This window comes from Panicum hallii, chromosome 7 (genome assembly GCF_002211085.1).
Source record: "Panicum hallii strain FIL2 chromosome 7, PHallii_v3.1, whole genome shotgun sequence".
Classification (NCBI taxonomy): domain Eukaryota; kingdom Viridiplantae; phylum Streptophyta; class Magnoliopsida; order Poales; family Poaceae; genus Panicum; species Panicum hallii.
Window position 1 is genome coordinate 37,582,026 of NC_038048.1, and position 14,595 is coordinate 37,596,620.

Genomic DNA, 14,595 nt, shown 5'->3' on the forward strand with positions numbered 1-14,595 from the left:
TTAGATTTCAGAATTGGGTAATGGATGGAAACGCGTATAGAAACTTTGGCCTTCGTTGTTTCGTTTTGTCTTTTGTTTGGCGTACAAATGCTACCCGCCTTCTCATCTGGTTCACGTATTTATAACAAAAAAGTTTACAACAAATTGCGTTGGAAATCAAGTCCTTGTATCAAATTAACATGTGAGGCTCGACCTTCGTCGACTCTCAAATTCGGCTCCTTGACATTCAACAACATGGCGCGGTCCGGTTTCAACCTGGACAATCCGTGTAACTAGCTCATGCTAAACCGTTTCTAGAGGGCTGGTTCGAATCGGTTTGAACCGAGTAACCTGTTCGAGGCTGAACCGCTGAAGTAATATACTAGCTTGTACATAACACAAATGTGCCTTGGCGAGTCTGTCTTCATGCGGCACCTCGTAAACACCGGGGACATCATGCCCATCCACGCACCTGCGGCCGCATCGTCGTCAAAGAATTCGTTCTCCAGTGTGAGGATCAATGGTGGTTAATTCTGGATGATAAGTGATTGATAATATTACGTGAATTTGATATTTCTTGGCTCGTGATGCGCAGGCACAAAATGCGATATGACGGTCGTCGGATGCGGTGAAGGTCAAGCGAAAGGTTCATGCAGATGGACCAAGGACGGTGAAGGATGAACGCGAGTAGGCTTGGACTGAGGGATCAGAGGAGTCTAATGGAGTCACGGGTGATACATGTGATGCACTAAAGAGCAAAAGTACATGGACGGATGAAGACGGTGTCGGTCGAGTCAAACGGGACAGAGGCGTCAGAGGCCTGGCGGAGACAGGACACGCGTCGACATCAAGGTGGTCGCGTGGCGATCAAGGGAAGATGGACGGTTTGTGGTTTGGGCCTCAAAACCACCGTCCTGGCGGATTTCCCGGTTTGGGCCTAGAAACCGGGGGTGTATCCAGTGTGGCCGGATCGTGCGGAGTGGAGGACATGGGGCGCTATCGCGAAGCTTGCGTCGAGACGAAGCAAAGTCGTGAAGGCGGCATGTCCGTCCGATGGCTATACCAAAAGTTGGACCATTTTGCTCTTGCGTGGGCGTGTATCGTAGTTATTAGACTAGAGGTATTTCCATCTCTTGCGAGGATCATTAATAGATGGGCGTGGGTAGTTGCTTATTTTAGCTACAAACCTCTAGTTTATTTTACTTGCTTACTCTTTAATTTCAGAATTAATATTTGTGCTAAATTTTTCATAGGAATGGAGGCCCTAACCTCCCTGTATCCTCCAGGCTTCAAGATTTGAGTGATTTTGTTGTTCATCCTTCTTGTTCCCTGCGTTTTTCTTTTTCTGCGATTTCCGGTGGTATTTACTTGCGATTTTCGATTCGTGAGTTTTGCTCCATCTTTTCGCAAACTTCATCATGGATCTGTTAGTCCTTGACATCGTGCATCTATGGCTCGAGGTTCACTTCGATTCCTTGAGTATTGAGGGAGTATTTTTAATTTGAAGTTTCGGATTTCGTTCTTGCCATCCCTTCTTTCTTCTTCTGTTTGTGCGCAGGAGATTTTTGGAGCTGCGGTGCGTGGACCTGCAGCACGGCGTGCGGCGACGCGCTTACGCAGCGGCGCGTGGCTAACGGGCGGGGGCAGCCAGCCCCGGCCGGCGCAGCTGCCGCGGCGGCGGCCTGCAGCGCGTGGCGCTCGCGGGCGGCCAGCTCTAGCCAGCAAGCAAGCGCCAGCGCACGGGGGGACAAGCTGCTGGGCCCGCGGCCCAAGGCACTGCAGGCCGGCGTGCTGCCAGCTCAGCGCCAGGCGGGGTGCAGCAGGCCTGGAGGGCCAGCGTGAGCAGGCCACTCCAGCAGGCCACCGAGCCAGGCATGCCATGCACAGCAGCATGCAAGCTTGGTTTGCATTTTCCCCTTGCTCAAATTGTTTATTTTCAGATCACATGTTTAGCTAAGTTATTAGAAATTGTTATTACTAATCTTAGTTAATTCTCGCATGCTCTAGCTTATGTTAATTAGTTTTTGATCTTGCTAGTTTTTGCATATCTAGTAGTGAGATCTCTAGTTCTCTTATGAGTCTTTTTGGAAGCTTGTCCGGTTTTTTGGTGAGTCATAACTTTTGAATTACTATGGATATTTGCTTCCGATTGTATTAAACTTTTCCTAACCGTTTCTAAGGTGAGCTCGTCACGAGTTGGCTTGTGTCACCTTGGTGGTTGGAAGAGAGACGTATCAGATTGATTTTAGGACATAGCCTTGTTCTCTTGGAGAATTTTTAAAGGCTCTTATTCACCTTTATCTGGTCGTCTATTATGGTCCCACACAGTGCGACGTTGATAGAGCAGCACCAGGGACAGCTGGTGCAGCCGCCGCCCAAGCAGCTATTTCGCTCGTGTAATTACGTTCCCTGCAATTAGCGGTGGATTAAACCGGTAACCGTCCAACCCACAGGTTTCTAAACCGCCAACCGCGCTCGGCGCTCCCTCACGGCTTGGGTTGGTTTTTAACCAAAAGCCGGTGAAACCGGACCGTGTACGAAACTAGCACTCTGGAACCCGAGTCCCTCGCAGCGCCACGCCGCCAACTGGCAACTGCATATAACCCCCGAACCAAATGGCCATCCTCGTTCCTCACTGCAGCAACGGTTCCTTGATCATCCTCGAAAAAACCCCAAAATCCTCACCACGCACTCCAAATTCCGGAGTCCAATCTCGTGGGAGGTCCCGCGTGATCCATCCATGGCGCAGCCGCCGGAAGCCACCACGGCCCCCGTCCCAGCGCTGGACAGGACGCCTTGGTCCATCTCGGAGATGCCCCGCGGCTACGTCTTCCAGTCCAAGGCCCGCTGCCTCCTCGACTACTACCTCGTCCCCATGGCGCTCCACGGCCGCGTCGCTGAGAGGAACATCCGGGACTCCGTCGCCCAGGGCGTCGACGTCTACGCCTTGCGGCCCGAGGCGCTCCCGTTCCTGCGCTGCAACCGCGACCGAACCGGCCAGGTCTGGGGCTACTTCTTCGCAACGCGGCCCGCGGCCGCGGGAGGATCCAGCGCGGGGAGCAGCCACGGGGACGACGTCCGGGAGGTGGCGGCGGGCGGGTGCTGGCGGCGTTACGGCGGCGAGGTGGAATACGTCGGCGAGGACGGGGAGGCCTACGCGTTCCGCCGCAGGTTCGCGTTCCACGAGGCCGGGGACGGCGGCAACAAGACGGTCTGGAGGATGAAGGAGTTCCGCCTCAACATGGCCGCGAGCGCCTTCCACGGCGTCGCGTTCCACCCCAGGGCCAAGGGCCTGGCGATCTGGAAGGTCTACAACGAGCCGATCCCCGACCCCGAGGACGAGCCGGCGGTGGACTACTACAATAGCGACGACGAGAATGGAGCGATCGTGATCACGGTGGGAGATGCGATCGTCGATCCCCCAGCCCCCGCTGCATGATGGTGCCGCACGCCGTCGTGGCGCGGGCCCGGAGGAGCAGTTGCATGCGGTTCAGAATTTCAGAGTCGAAGCAGATGCAGGGCGACTGCTTCACATTTCATATTTGCATGCTTTGATCTTGTGGTTTCCTCATGTTTCGTAGATGGATTGGCGTTTTCCGGTTACCAAGATAAACGAGCACTCCTTTGTCTTGTTTTCGAGAAAGCATTTGAACTTTCAGGTTAGCATAGCCTGCCGTCGTTCATGTTGGGCCTAATACTAATGGCTAATTGACTCCCTCTCTCTGTTGTTCTGGGGCATGGTCATCTGAACATTATCTCCAGAAATGTAAATTGGCAAACTGAACACGGTATGAATGGATATTAACAATTGCCATAATCCTCCACTTACACACAGCAATCTCCAGTACTAATTCTAAAACAAAAGTACCACTTACAAGCATCCTATTCCTCTATTCAGTATGAGTGGAAGTCGCAAAGAGAATTCAGTAATGTGACTATAATTCAGATGGCAAGTCAACAGTATGAATAGATGCAGAGAACTTCTCAAAGAAAAATCCAGACAAGTTACAAAAGAAAATATGGACTGACAAAGCTACAGCCTACAGGTAGTCCTTCTGGGTTTCTGGACACATGATCAGCTAGATCTTGGTAGTCAGCAGCCGTTGCCACAACAAGTTATGTTGCTCTACTTTCTAAACCCTAAACGATGCATATATTTCGGATGATTTCTTTGCCAGGTTGCCATATGATCATTCCGAACTATGCAGATATAACTCCTGCTTGTTCAATCAATAAACAAGCAACCCACCATTGGCCATCCTGTTATGAACTACTTGTACAAGCCTCTTCGATCTCCACTTCATCAAGGAAGTCCAAGCAACCGTAATCATTTTCTGCTTCCAACCGTATACCAGCAGATAGCTCCATCTTTCCTAGGGATTCAAGACCTTTGATCAATGTTGTATATGTTATCCTATCAGGATCACTGTCCCACAATTTCATCAGACGGAAACAATCCAGTGTTAATTGTGTGAAGCCAGCATTTAGGAGTGCCTTCAGAAGCAGATTGAAACCTTCAGTGTCTGGCTCCAATTGTTCCCTCTTCAGGTAGGAACAGGCTTTGTCAACCTCAGACCGCAAATCTTTACTTGCAAGCACTGTAACAAGATCTACATACCACAGCAACCTAGGCTTGTACCAATGCTCCTTCTGAATCTCCTCAAAGACCTATCAGAAATGACAACATTGTGAGAAATGAGAAGCATCTGTCTGCATTTATCTGTTCAGGAATAGACCTTTCTGCTTGTCAGCAGTAGCACCATCTAGTAATCCTAAATGCATATATCAAAAAAGTGATAAGATTTAAGAAGAGTGGATATTGATATGTAAATTTGCGAAAAAAAATGCACCACAAAAATGTCATCTACAGAAACTGACAGTAAAACTGCAACTACAAGAAGAAGTTTTTTCGCAAACGTGCCTGAGCACATATTTCATTAAGAGGAAAGCAGTGGCAGGCGGATACAGAGCACCACCAAGCAAGTGGCAGGCGACCCGTACAACAGCAAGAAAGACGGGGAAGACACAGACGAACCCGCAAACCTAGTCACGACCATAACTGAACCTGCTAAAAGAAAGTAAAACGCTAAGGGTGTAAAGATCGACAACACAATAAAGGTGGCAAAGCATCCACCCGACCCAACAAGGCGGCAAAGCATCCACCCGAAGCGATCACAAACACGATGACAGCGGCAAAGCATCCGCCAGAGCAGAACGGCGGCAAAGTATCTGCCAACGAACAGAAGGGCGGCAAAGCATCTGCCAGACGACAACCAATACAACCTGGACGATGCAGACAAAACGAGCGAAGGCAGGTGCAGAAGCGGATACTCTCCAAGGAGAGCAGACGACCATCACCAGCGCAGCTTCCAAGACGACGCCTCCAGGGAAGGAGCGACACCATAAGTGTCGTTGTCGTCCGACCAATAAGGTCAAGGTTTTCACCTGAAAAGCTCACCGGAGAGGAGGGAAGAGGGGCAAAGAATGACGCCTTCAAGAAGGTAAACGGCGCCCGAGGGCGTCGCCGTCATTGGCCCGCAAGTAGACCTAGGCTTTCGCCTCCACCCCGTTCCCTCCCCAAATCCGAAGGCCAAAGAACGCTACAATGCAGGAGAGCCTGCCGGCCAGCATCCCGCCGCAGAAGGCCATCAGGAAGGGGCGGTCAGCCAGCGGTGGGCATAAGCCATCCACCCAGACGGCAGAGGAGAGGGAGAGACTGGGTGGCCGACACCGCTAGCTCCGGCCCCCACGAGAAGGCGGCACGAGAGCCCGGCGGCCCTCCCCGAGGCGAGCAGCAGCGGCAGGTGCGGCCCCCAGCGCAAGCGCCCGATGGCCGGTGCGAGTGCCTGGCAGCCCACCCGGGGGCGAGCGGCGGCGCGGCCCCCCGGCCACCAGAGCCAACGAAGGCACGGCGCACCCGCGCCGCTGGCACAGGGCCGGCTCGGAAGGGCGGCAAGACCGGGGCAAGCGGCGGCGGCAGCGTGGCCACTGCCGGCCTGATCTTCGCCATGGTGGCCGCGGAAGGGAGCGACGCGCGCGCCCCGGCGACACCTGGCGGTAGGGTCAGGACCTGGGGAGGTAGCCGCGGAGGCGGCGCGGCTCGCAGAGGAGCTCCCGAAGCAGCGGCGCCCCCCGGCCCCCGGAGGAGCACCCGAAGCGGCGGTGGCCCTCGGCAATACCCACTGAAGGCGGTCGGGGGCGGCCAGATCCGGCCCGAGGGACCCAAATCTGGCGAGGGAGAGGCCGGATCTGGCCCCGGCGGTCGGTGGCGACGCGTGAGAAGTCGACAAGGTTTGGGGCCGAGGGAGGGAGGTGGGGGGAAGAGAGAGGGGAGGGGGGAGGCGGCGAGCTAAGCCGGCTTCAGCTTAGCCGCGGGTCGCCGCCGCCGCCCGGACGGTCGCTGGCGGCGGCGGCAGCAGCCACCGGAGGTGGCCTGGAGAGGGGGGTTGGGCGGCGACGAGGGTCGCCCCCCGAGTCGCCTGGGAGAGCGACGCGGGCGCGGGGGGGGGGGGGGGGGCGGCTACAAGAAGTTAGAAGTAGTCCTAGTAGTTCTATGAGCTGCCACTGAATTGTCTTCATTCATGCTACTAGATCCTAATGAATCGAAAATACCAGCCATATTGAAAAAGAAAATACTTAAAGGTTCTTGCTGTAGACTAACATAATCATATACGTGCTTCACACTAACTGGATTAAACTTAAGAACCAGCACCCAAAGCACATCCACTGCATCCAGCAGTTAAAAGGAAATGGCTCAAATCAAAGTGGACGAATTTGAACAGGCATGAATCTTGAGGGCCAGATCAGCACATCCTGCTATTTCTGATGGAAGTTAGGAGATTTCAAGTTTTCAACCAACAATTAAGATTAGACTGAGTTTTCCCTAGATGATAAATTGTTGGATCGACTAGAAATACTGCACGCACAGCTATCTAATGGACAGTTAGTTTATAAATAGCAATAGTAGGTGCACATCTGTTGTAGTTCAGAAAGGCTGACAGCTTTTGGATAAAATATTGTTCTCAAATTTGTTACCTCCTTGATAAGTTTTACCAATTTGGAGAAGGAACAATTTAGGCCGATGAGAGAGTTCGGCATGGCACGACCCCGTGACAGAAATTCACGATTTTACACACTGGTTGCTAAACTACACGTTAATAGGTAACTGAATAATTGATCAACACAATTTAGCTAAGAATTTGCCTTACAACGCCCAAACAGCCACCAAAGCGATTACCAATAGGCTTTGCCGGTGAAGCAGCAGGCGCGCATAGCAAGGCGTACGCGTACCTGGAGGGCCAGTAGTGCCTCGCCCTGCGCGGCGAGCTCGCGGAAGACGGCGACCATGTCGGCCTTGAGGAGGCGCCTCAGCTTGGGCTCCACCGCGGCAGCGGAGGACGCGGCGGGGTCATCGCGGAGGGCGCCGCGCTTGAGGGACTGGACGGCCTGGATGGCCTCGGTGCTGAGGTACCGCCCGCGCTGCGTCGGCTTCCGGTTCTTGCTCCGGTCCCGCATCGTGATAGTCGCGGCGGCGGCGCTCCTCCGGCGAGCGCCGCCGCGGGTCAGGGGTAGGCGGAACGGTGAGCAGGCGGGTGAGGAGAGCATCGCCGCACCGCAGGGCTCTGGCCTCTGCCCCTGCTCTAGTTGGATGGATAGTGGTGCGCGATTGTGACTGTTTTGTGCGGGTTCAGAACTTCAGATTTCAGACTTCAGACGTTTTGTCTTGCCGTCTTGCGGCCAAGGGTATAGATTTGTCCACCTTTTTACTTGTTTGTATTTGTATGAAGTTCATCTTTTTTATTTACTATAGTTAACAATTTAACATGTAAGCAAACTTATAACGTGCTGAATACAAACTGCATCAGGTACGAAATTTTCCCTTGGACTAGAAGCAATTTTAGTTATCTTGTTTCATTCTGTAATACTTCGTTTGAAAAAAAAATATCTGTAATACTAAAAAAAAGATGAAGCAGGGAGACCGCTGCCATGGCTGATGGCTGCACGTGTGTGCGACTTTCAAGTGACACAAGATTTTATTGATCAAGACTCAATAGCAATTCACATGGCACCACAATAGCCATCCTTCTCCCCAAGTTACAACGGGTCAACGAGACAGCTGATACGGAGTAGCACTCGTGTATAGGCATGTATAATCAACGGCTCCCAATTTGCAGCCGGCCACGTGGGTCGCGTCACGCCGCCAACCGGGCGAGCGCCTCGCCGGCGCGCTCGCCGGTGGACAGCCGGAGCCTTCTGTAGTCGTCGTAGTTGAAGTCCCTGTAGCGGCGCGGGTGGTCTGCGTCCACGAACGCCTCCGGGGCGCTCACCCTGTCGTCCTTGGGCGCGAGCAGGAACATGGCGATGGAGATGCGCGGCACCGGCGCGACGCACCGCACCCGGTGCTTCACGTTGTGCAGCCTCCCGTTGCTCCACGCCTGGGAAACGCGCGACATCGATCGAGAGGTCAAGGCTCAGGAACACCGAGACGGCACGGGCCTGCCAAGAAGTTCATACCGTGCCGACGTCCCCGATGTTGATGAGAAAGGAGCCCGCGACGGGGTCGACGGGGACGTACTCGCCGGTGCCCGGGTCCAGCACCTCGAGGCCGCCGACGCACTCGTCCTCCTGGAGCACGGTGAGGAAGCCCGAGTCCGTGTGGGTCTGCACGCCGGAGGAGCCCACCGTGTCCTGCGTGTAGTTGTACCGGTTGATGCGGAACTGGCACGGCCAGTCCTCGAACGAGTGCTCCTCCAGCCCCAGGCTCGAGGCCAGCTCGCCGGCGACGTCGACGATCACGTCGTGCATCTTCTCCGCGTAGGCCTTGACGGTCTGCCTGCGCGCATGATTTTGCGTTGCACGGGGCCAAATTTCTAAATTATGAGGAAAGAAACGGACAAGAAAAGGCGCGGTTTTTACGCAGCAAGTCCGAGCGGAGGCCAACCTGAGGTGCGGCGGCGCGTCGAGGCGCGCGCAGAAGGCGTCGACGTCGGCGGGCGCGGCGGCGTCGAGGAGCCCGAAGGCCTCGTAGAGCGGGTTGGCGGCGCTGGGCGCGACGTACCCGCTCCCCGGGATGACGTCGGCGTTGCGGCGCTTGGCGTCGTCGGGGAGGTCGAAGAGCGCGCGCACGGCGGCCTTCATCTCGGCCAGGAGCCCCCCGGGCACGCCGTGGCCGGTCACACGGAAGCAGCCCATCCGCTCGCACGCGGCCCGCAGGCGCGCGGACTCCTCCGGCGCGGCGCCGGCCAGGCGCAGGTCGATCACCGGGATCTCCACCGCCATCCCCGCTGCCGGAGCCGGCCGGCTCTACTCTCCCGGACGCGCCGCCCGAATCGACTTGCGCGCGCGCTGCGGGACTGGCTTGGCCTCGCTCGGTGCTGAGACTGGGGCTGTATTTAGAGGCGCGGCGTGCGTGCGCCGCGGGGGGAGCACGGGCGGCGCCGCTTGTCGGGGCGGACGGCACCGGAGAGAGGCCTGCGGCGCCACGCGACGACCTCCCTGCTCGCTCGCCGGTTTGGTGAGACAGGCGGCCAACACGCCGCGCGTTTCACGTCAAGGCTGCTTTTCTCGCCATCGGATCGCGTAGCCAGCTGATCGGGAAAGAAACTGTGAAGCGGCAGCAGGCCAATCAGCAAGTGGGAACTCGTCGGACCGCACGGCACGGAAGCTCAACTTGGCGAACGGTTTCCTACGCGGCTAGTACGCCTCGGAGTGGAGGCCACTAATCCTTGCGGCACCGGAAGAGGGTCGTTGGCGCACACTTTCGGTTGTGGTGGCTGATGACTGGCATCATCTGGCTTGTCTCTTCCGAGGACAGGCGAGGGCAGCGATGGCAACCGGGTCGCCGGCTCGGGAGACATCAGGATCGGATAGGGGATCCCCTGGAAACAGACAAGCGAGAGGAAGGGGTCGCGATCACTGAGGCGTGGAATACAATCCCAGGTGCTGTCACTAATGACGTTCACTGACTTGAGCGGGTGAAAATAATCATTCCATACCTCTAACCTCTCCTGCGCACATAGCTTTGGTTGCCCCGTGCCACCATCCAATTCCAATCTGTGCCGGTTTGTCATGCAGCCAGGCAGAGGATCTCGAGAAGTCGAAAAGAGATCTGTTGGTCTGTGACATGGGTATCTGAAATCTGAATGCTTTTATCGTGATAAATCTGAATCGCCAAGCTCAACATCATAGTACTATGATGGAACAGGACAGCTGGACTTGCACTGGTACAGTCACCAGAACTTGCCATCCGGCTAGAACTTTGTAGCCTGCATTCTGGAAGCACGTAACCGTTTGCAGAGAGATGCTATTGTGCAGAGAGCAGTAGTGTGGCTACAATTCAGTGGCAGCAGAGGTCACAAAAGAAATGTCCTCCAAGGCTTCTGGATTGTTAAACGGCAGGAAATTAGTAATCTCTAGTCACTGCAGCAACAGATTATGCTGTTATAATTTCTAGACGATCCATGTATTCAGGAATGATTTATTTGCCAAGTTTCCACATTCCACATGATCACTCCTAACTTCGCTTGTTGGATAACAAAGCAAGCGATCAACGTTCACCACTTCATCGAGGTAGTCCAGCGAACCGTGATCATTTTCTGCCTCGAACCTTACATCATCAGCAAGGTCAATATTTCCTAGGCATTCAAGACGTTTGATTAATGTTAAGTATGTTATCTTGTTAGGACCACTGTCCTATAATTTCATCAGACGGAAACAGTCCATTGCCAAGTGTGTGAACCTGGCATCTAGTAGTGCCTTCAGAAGCAGATTGGATCCATCAGCGTCGGGCTCCAAATCTTCCCTCTACCACATATGAACAGGTTTTGTCGACCTCGGCTTGCAAGCACGGTAACATGACCTTTTAGCCATGGCAACATTGCGAGAGGCATCTGGTCTGCATTTCTCAGTTCTGGACTAGAAGTTTCTGCTTGTCAGCACCACCTGTTAATCCTAAATGCATAGAACAGTTGAGTAAGGCTTTTTTTTAAAAAGAACAGTTGAGTAAGAAGAGATGACATTGATGTGTTATGTATAGAGTAGAAGTTACAACAAATATGTAGCCCAATATACCTACTACAGAAGATTCTTCGCAAAAAAGAAAAAAACACTTACTACAGAAGCTAGCAGATAAAGAGCAACAACAAAAGTTAGAATTTGGAATCCTGTGGTTTGTCACTGTAGTGGATTGTTTTCATTCATTCATGTTGAAGAAAAAGTATGTCATCCTCGATCAAAGACAGCAGCCACATTGACACAAAGTATTTAGCATATCTCTTGCAGAGTATTTATTACCTGGAAACAAAGTTCCACAGATATATCATGGATTTATTTCTCTTGCGATGCTTAAGAATTGGCATCCATAGCAAATCCACAGTATCAGCATTGGCTTAGTTGAAAGTGGACAACGATTAAGACAGTCATGAAACTCCATGAGGGCCTGAGCTGAGTAGGAAGGAAATCATGCTGTTACCGAGGGAAGTTGGGTGAGTAGTCACAAGAATAGCCTAAGTTTCCTGAGACTAGAAATAACGAATATCAATATCATGCCGAGGAAGGTTCATAAACAGCAAACTTGAGAAAACATCGGCGGTAATCCTCAAATGCTGACAGATCCTTGAAGCTGAACTATCCTTGCGAGTCTGTGTAAAGTTCATGCTGTTCCAATTCAAAAAATGCTTATCATCACCTATGTTTTTGAATTAAGTATATGGTGTAGAATGTAGATTATAATTAACATTTAAGTCAAATTATAATATGCTGGATACAGTCAGCATCTTTATGATTTCCACTATGAGCAACTTTAATCATAGCTTTACGAGAGAAAAAAAACTTTAATCATCTCCTTTTCTATTTAAGGAAAGGCTTCTCTCCCTGTATGAACCATCGAGATCTTTGTGTGTGCACGGCTGCACGTGTTGCAACTTTCAAGTGATACAAAAAATTTACTGATCGGAATAGATAACAATTCATCACAATTCACATGGCTCAAAGACTCAAAGTCATCGTTCGCCCCAAATTGACGCTCCGGATCAGCCGCTGCACTACGCGGCCACGTTACGCCTCCAACCGCGCGAGCGCCTCGCCGGCGTGCTCGCCGGTGGACAGCCGGAGCCCCCGGTAGTCGCCGTAGCTGAACTCCTTGTACCGGCGCGGGTGGTCCGCATCCACGAACGGCTCCGGCGCGCTCACGCTGCCGTCCTTGGGCCCGAGCAGGAACATGGCGATGGAGATGCGCGGCACCGGCGCGACGCACCGCACCCGGTGCTTCACGTTGTGCAGCCTCCCGTTGCTCCACGCCTGGAAACGCACGGCATCGATCGAGAGTGGGTGATCAAAGACCTCAGGAGCACCGACCGACACGGCACGGATCTGCCATTCAGGTTCAGGGAGAGAAGGGTACCGTGCCGATGTCCCCGATGTTAATGAGGAAGGAGCCGGCGACAGGGTCCACCGGCACGAAATCGCCGGTGGCCGGGTCCGACACCTCGAGGCCGCCGACGCACTCGTCCTCCTGGAGCACGGTGAGGAAGCCCGAGTCCGTGTGGGTCTGCACGCCGGAGGAGCCCACCGTGTCCTGCGTGTAGTTGTACCGGTTGATGCGGAACTGGCACGGCCAGTCCTCGAACGAGTGCTCCTCCAGCCCCAGGCTCGAGGCCAGCTTGCCGGCGACGTCGACGATCACGTCGTGCATCTTCTCCGCGTAGGCCTTAACGGTCTCCCTGCGAGCAGGATTGCTTTAGTCGGGAAAGAAAAGCCGCGGCTTCTATTCAGAGGACGTGGCACCTGACGTGGGGCGGCGCGTCGAGGCGCTCGCAGAAGGCGTCGACGTCTGCGGGCGTGGCGGCGTCGAGGAGCCCGAAGGCCTCGTAGAGCGGGTTGGTGGCGCTGGGCGCGACGTACCCGCTGCCGGGGATGACGTCGGTGTTGCGGCGCTTGGCGTCGTCGGGGAGGTCGAATAGCGCGCGCACGGCGGCCTTCATCTCGGCCAGGAGCCCCCGGGGCACGCCGTGGCCGGTCACCCGGAAGCAGCCCAGCCGCTCGCACGCGGCCCGCAGGCGGGCGGACTCCTCCGGCGCGGCGCCGGCCAGGCGCAGATCGATCACCGGGACCTCCGCCGCCATCCCCGCTCTCTGCCGTGGCCGGCTCTTTCTACTCTCGTGGACACGCCGCGCGCGTTCGCCAGCTGCTGCTGTATATATCGCCGGTGTGGTGAGACAAGCGGCCGACACCCCGCCGCGTTCAAGCACGTCAAGCGAGCCTTTTGTTGCCATCGGATCGCGTAGCCAGCTGATCGGGAGACTGTGAGGCAGCAAGAGGCAAGGCAAGCGGAACCCGTCGGCGCGCACGGCACGGAAGCTCGACTGGGCGAAGGATTGTCTCTTTAGAGGACAGGCGTGGCAGCGATGTCAACCGGGTCGCCGACTTGGGGACATCGAGATCGGATGGGGATCCCGAGAAACAGGCAAGCGAGGAAGGGTCACCGTCGCTGAGGCGTGGAAGAATACAGCCCATGTACTGACGTGCTCATACAAGTCATGAAGCAGAAGGCAAGGTGGAGGGAGGGCACCATTGACAGACAAGAGCACCGGTGAAAACTCTGAACCTGCTGAAGACTCGCTGATGATGAGGAGTGTGTTTTCAGTCAACGAAGCGCACTGAGAGAAAGACGCTCATAGCGGGCTCTGAAGCCCAATCCAAAGTATCTCGGCCCAAGTAGCCGAAAGCTGTTGATTTGGGCCTTGCGGGATAGGCCGATTGAGCCATTGAGGCCGTTGTTGGATTGGCGGCCTCCGCGTTGCGGGCCTTGCCGCGGCCGCGAAGGAACATTGCGCCATCTCTAAATTTTAACATTTTCTCAAAAAAAAATCTCTAACTTTTTTTGAAAAGCTAAATCTCTAAATTTTAACACTACAATACGACTAATAAACGAGTTGAGGAGAGATTACGCACAAATTAAAGGAAAGGGACTGCTAGAGTAACATGCAAATACGACTAAACGAGCGCTGAGATCTCTACATGCGAAAGTGTTTGGACTCCCATACGTTGGACGGCTCGAACTCCCTCTTCACGTACACGCGCGCCGTATATAGCACGCGCGCACGTACATCCTTGGACACCCACGTCTCCAACTTCCACGTACAGCAGTTTCGCGAATACGTACCACGGCGTTCGATGGACGGCGGCGTCGGCGTGCCCGCCGGCGCTCCCTTCCAACCGTGGGCCGACCTCGAGGCCGGCCTCGTCTCCAGCATCGCCGCCTGCTGCGCGCTCGGGGACTACGCCTCCTGCCGCGCCGTCTGCCCCGCGTGGCGCTCCGCGCTCCCGCCGCCGCTCTCGCGCCCCCTCGCCGTGCTGCCCGCCGACGACGCCGCGGGCCACCCGGTCTCGCTCGCGGCGTGCGACCTCCACGCCCGGCGCTGGGCCAGGCTCCTGCACGTCGGCGGCCCGCCGCGGCGGCCGGCCAGGATCGGTGCCGCGGCGCGCTGCGTCGGCGCCTCCCGCGACGGGTGGCTCGCCCTGGTCGCGGGCGAAGCCGCGGCGCCCGCGGGGCCCCTGCTGTTCAACCCCTTCACCGGCGAGGAGATCCCGCTGGACGAGTCGCTGTACCAGCCCGCG

General features: G+C 55.1%; 4 protein-coding genes across 4 annotated transcripts; 1 reads left to right on the top strand and 3 right to left on the bottom strand.

Annotated features, from left to right (window-relative positions):
- Positions 1 to 2,589: 2,589 nt before the first annotated feature.
- On the top strand, positions 2,590 to 3,690 carry LOC112901581. The gene has a single exon (XM_025970521.1). It carries the CDS (start codon positions 2,720 to 2,722, stop codon positions 3,416 to 3,418), a length of 699 nt encoding a protein of 232 aa, XP_025826306.1. The 5' UTR covers positions 2,590 to 2,719; the 3' UTR covers positions 3,419 to 3,690.
- An 80-nt stretch (positions 3,691 to 3,770) lies between these two features.
- On the bottom strand, positions 3,771 to 7,662 carry LOC112901412 (protein THYLAKOID ASSEMBLY 8-like, chloroplastic). The gene is made up of 2 exons (XM_025970327.1): positions 7,270 to 7,662; positions 3,771 to 4,647 (listed from the first exon to the last, which is right to left on the bottom strand). The coding sequence occupies exons 1-2, from the start codon at positions 7,582 to 7,584 to the stop codon at positions 4,243 to 4,245; spliced, it is 720 nt and encodes a 239-aa protein (XP_025826112.1). The 5' UTR covers positions 7,585 to 7,662; the 3' UTR covers positions 3,771 to 4,242.
- Positions 7,663 to 7,966: 304 nt separating this feature from the next.
- On the bottom strand, positions 7,967 to 9,681 carry LOC112901468 (2-oxoglutarate-dependent dioxygenase DAO-like). The gene is made up of 3 exons (XM_025970394.1): positions 8,921 to 9,681; positions 8,494 to 8,812; positions 7,967 to 8,414 (listed from the first exon to the last, which is right to left on the bottom strand). Exons 1-3 carry the CDS (start codon positions 9,256 to 9,258, stop codon positions 8,172 to 8,174), a joined length of 900 nt encoding a protein of 299 aa, XP_025826179.1. The 5' UTR covers positions 9,259 to 9,681; the 3' UTR covers positions 7,967 to 8,171.
- Positions 9,682 to 11,851: 2,170 nt separating this feature from the next.
- LOC112901467 (2-oxoglutarate-dependent dioxygenase DAO-like) lies at positions 11,852 to 13,208 on the bottom strand. The gene is made up of 3 exons (XM_025970393.1): positions 12,763 to 13,208; positions 12,380 to 12,698; positions 11,852 to 12,276 (listed from the first exon to the last, which is right to left on the bottom strand). The coding sequence occupies exons 1-3, from the start codon at positions 13,098 to 13,100 to the stop codon at positions 12,034 to 12,036; spliced, it is 900 nt and encodes a 299-aa protein (XP_025826178.1). The 5' UTR covers positions 13,101 to 13,208; the 3' UTR covers positions 11,852 to 12,033.
- Positions 13,209 to 14,595: the final 1,387 nt, after the last annotated feature.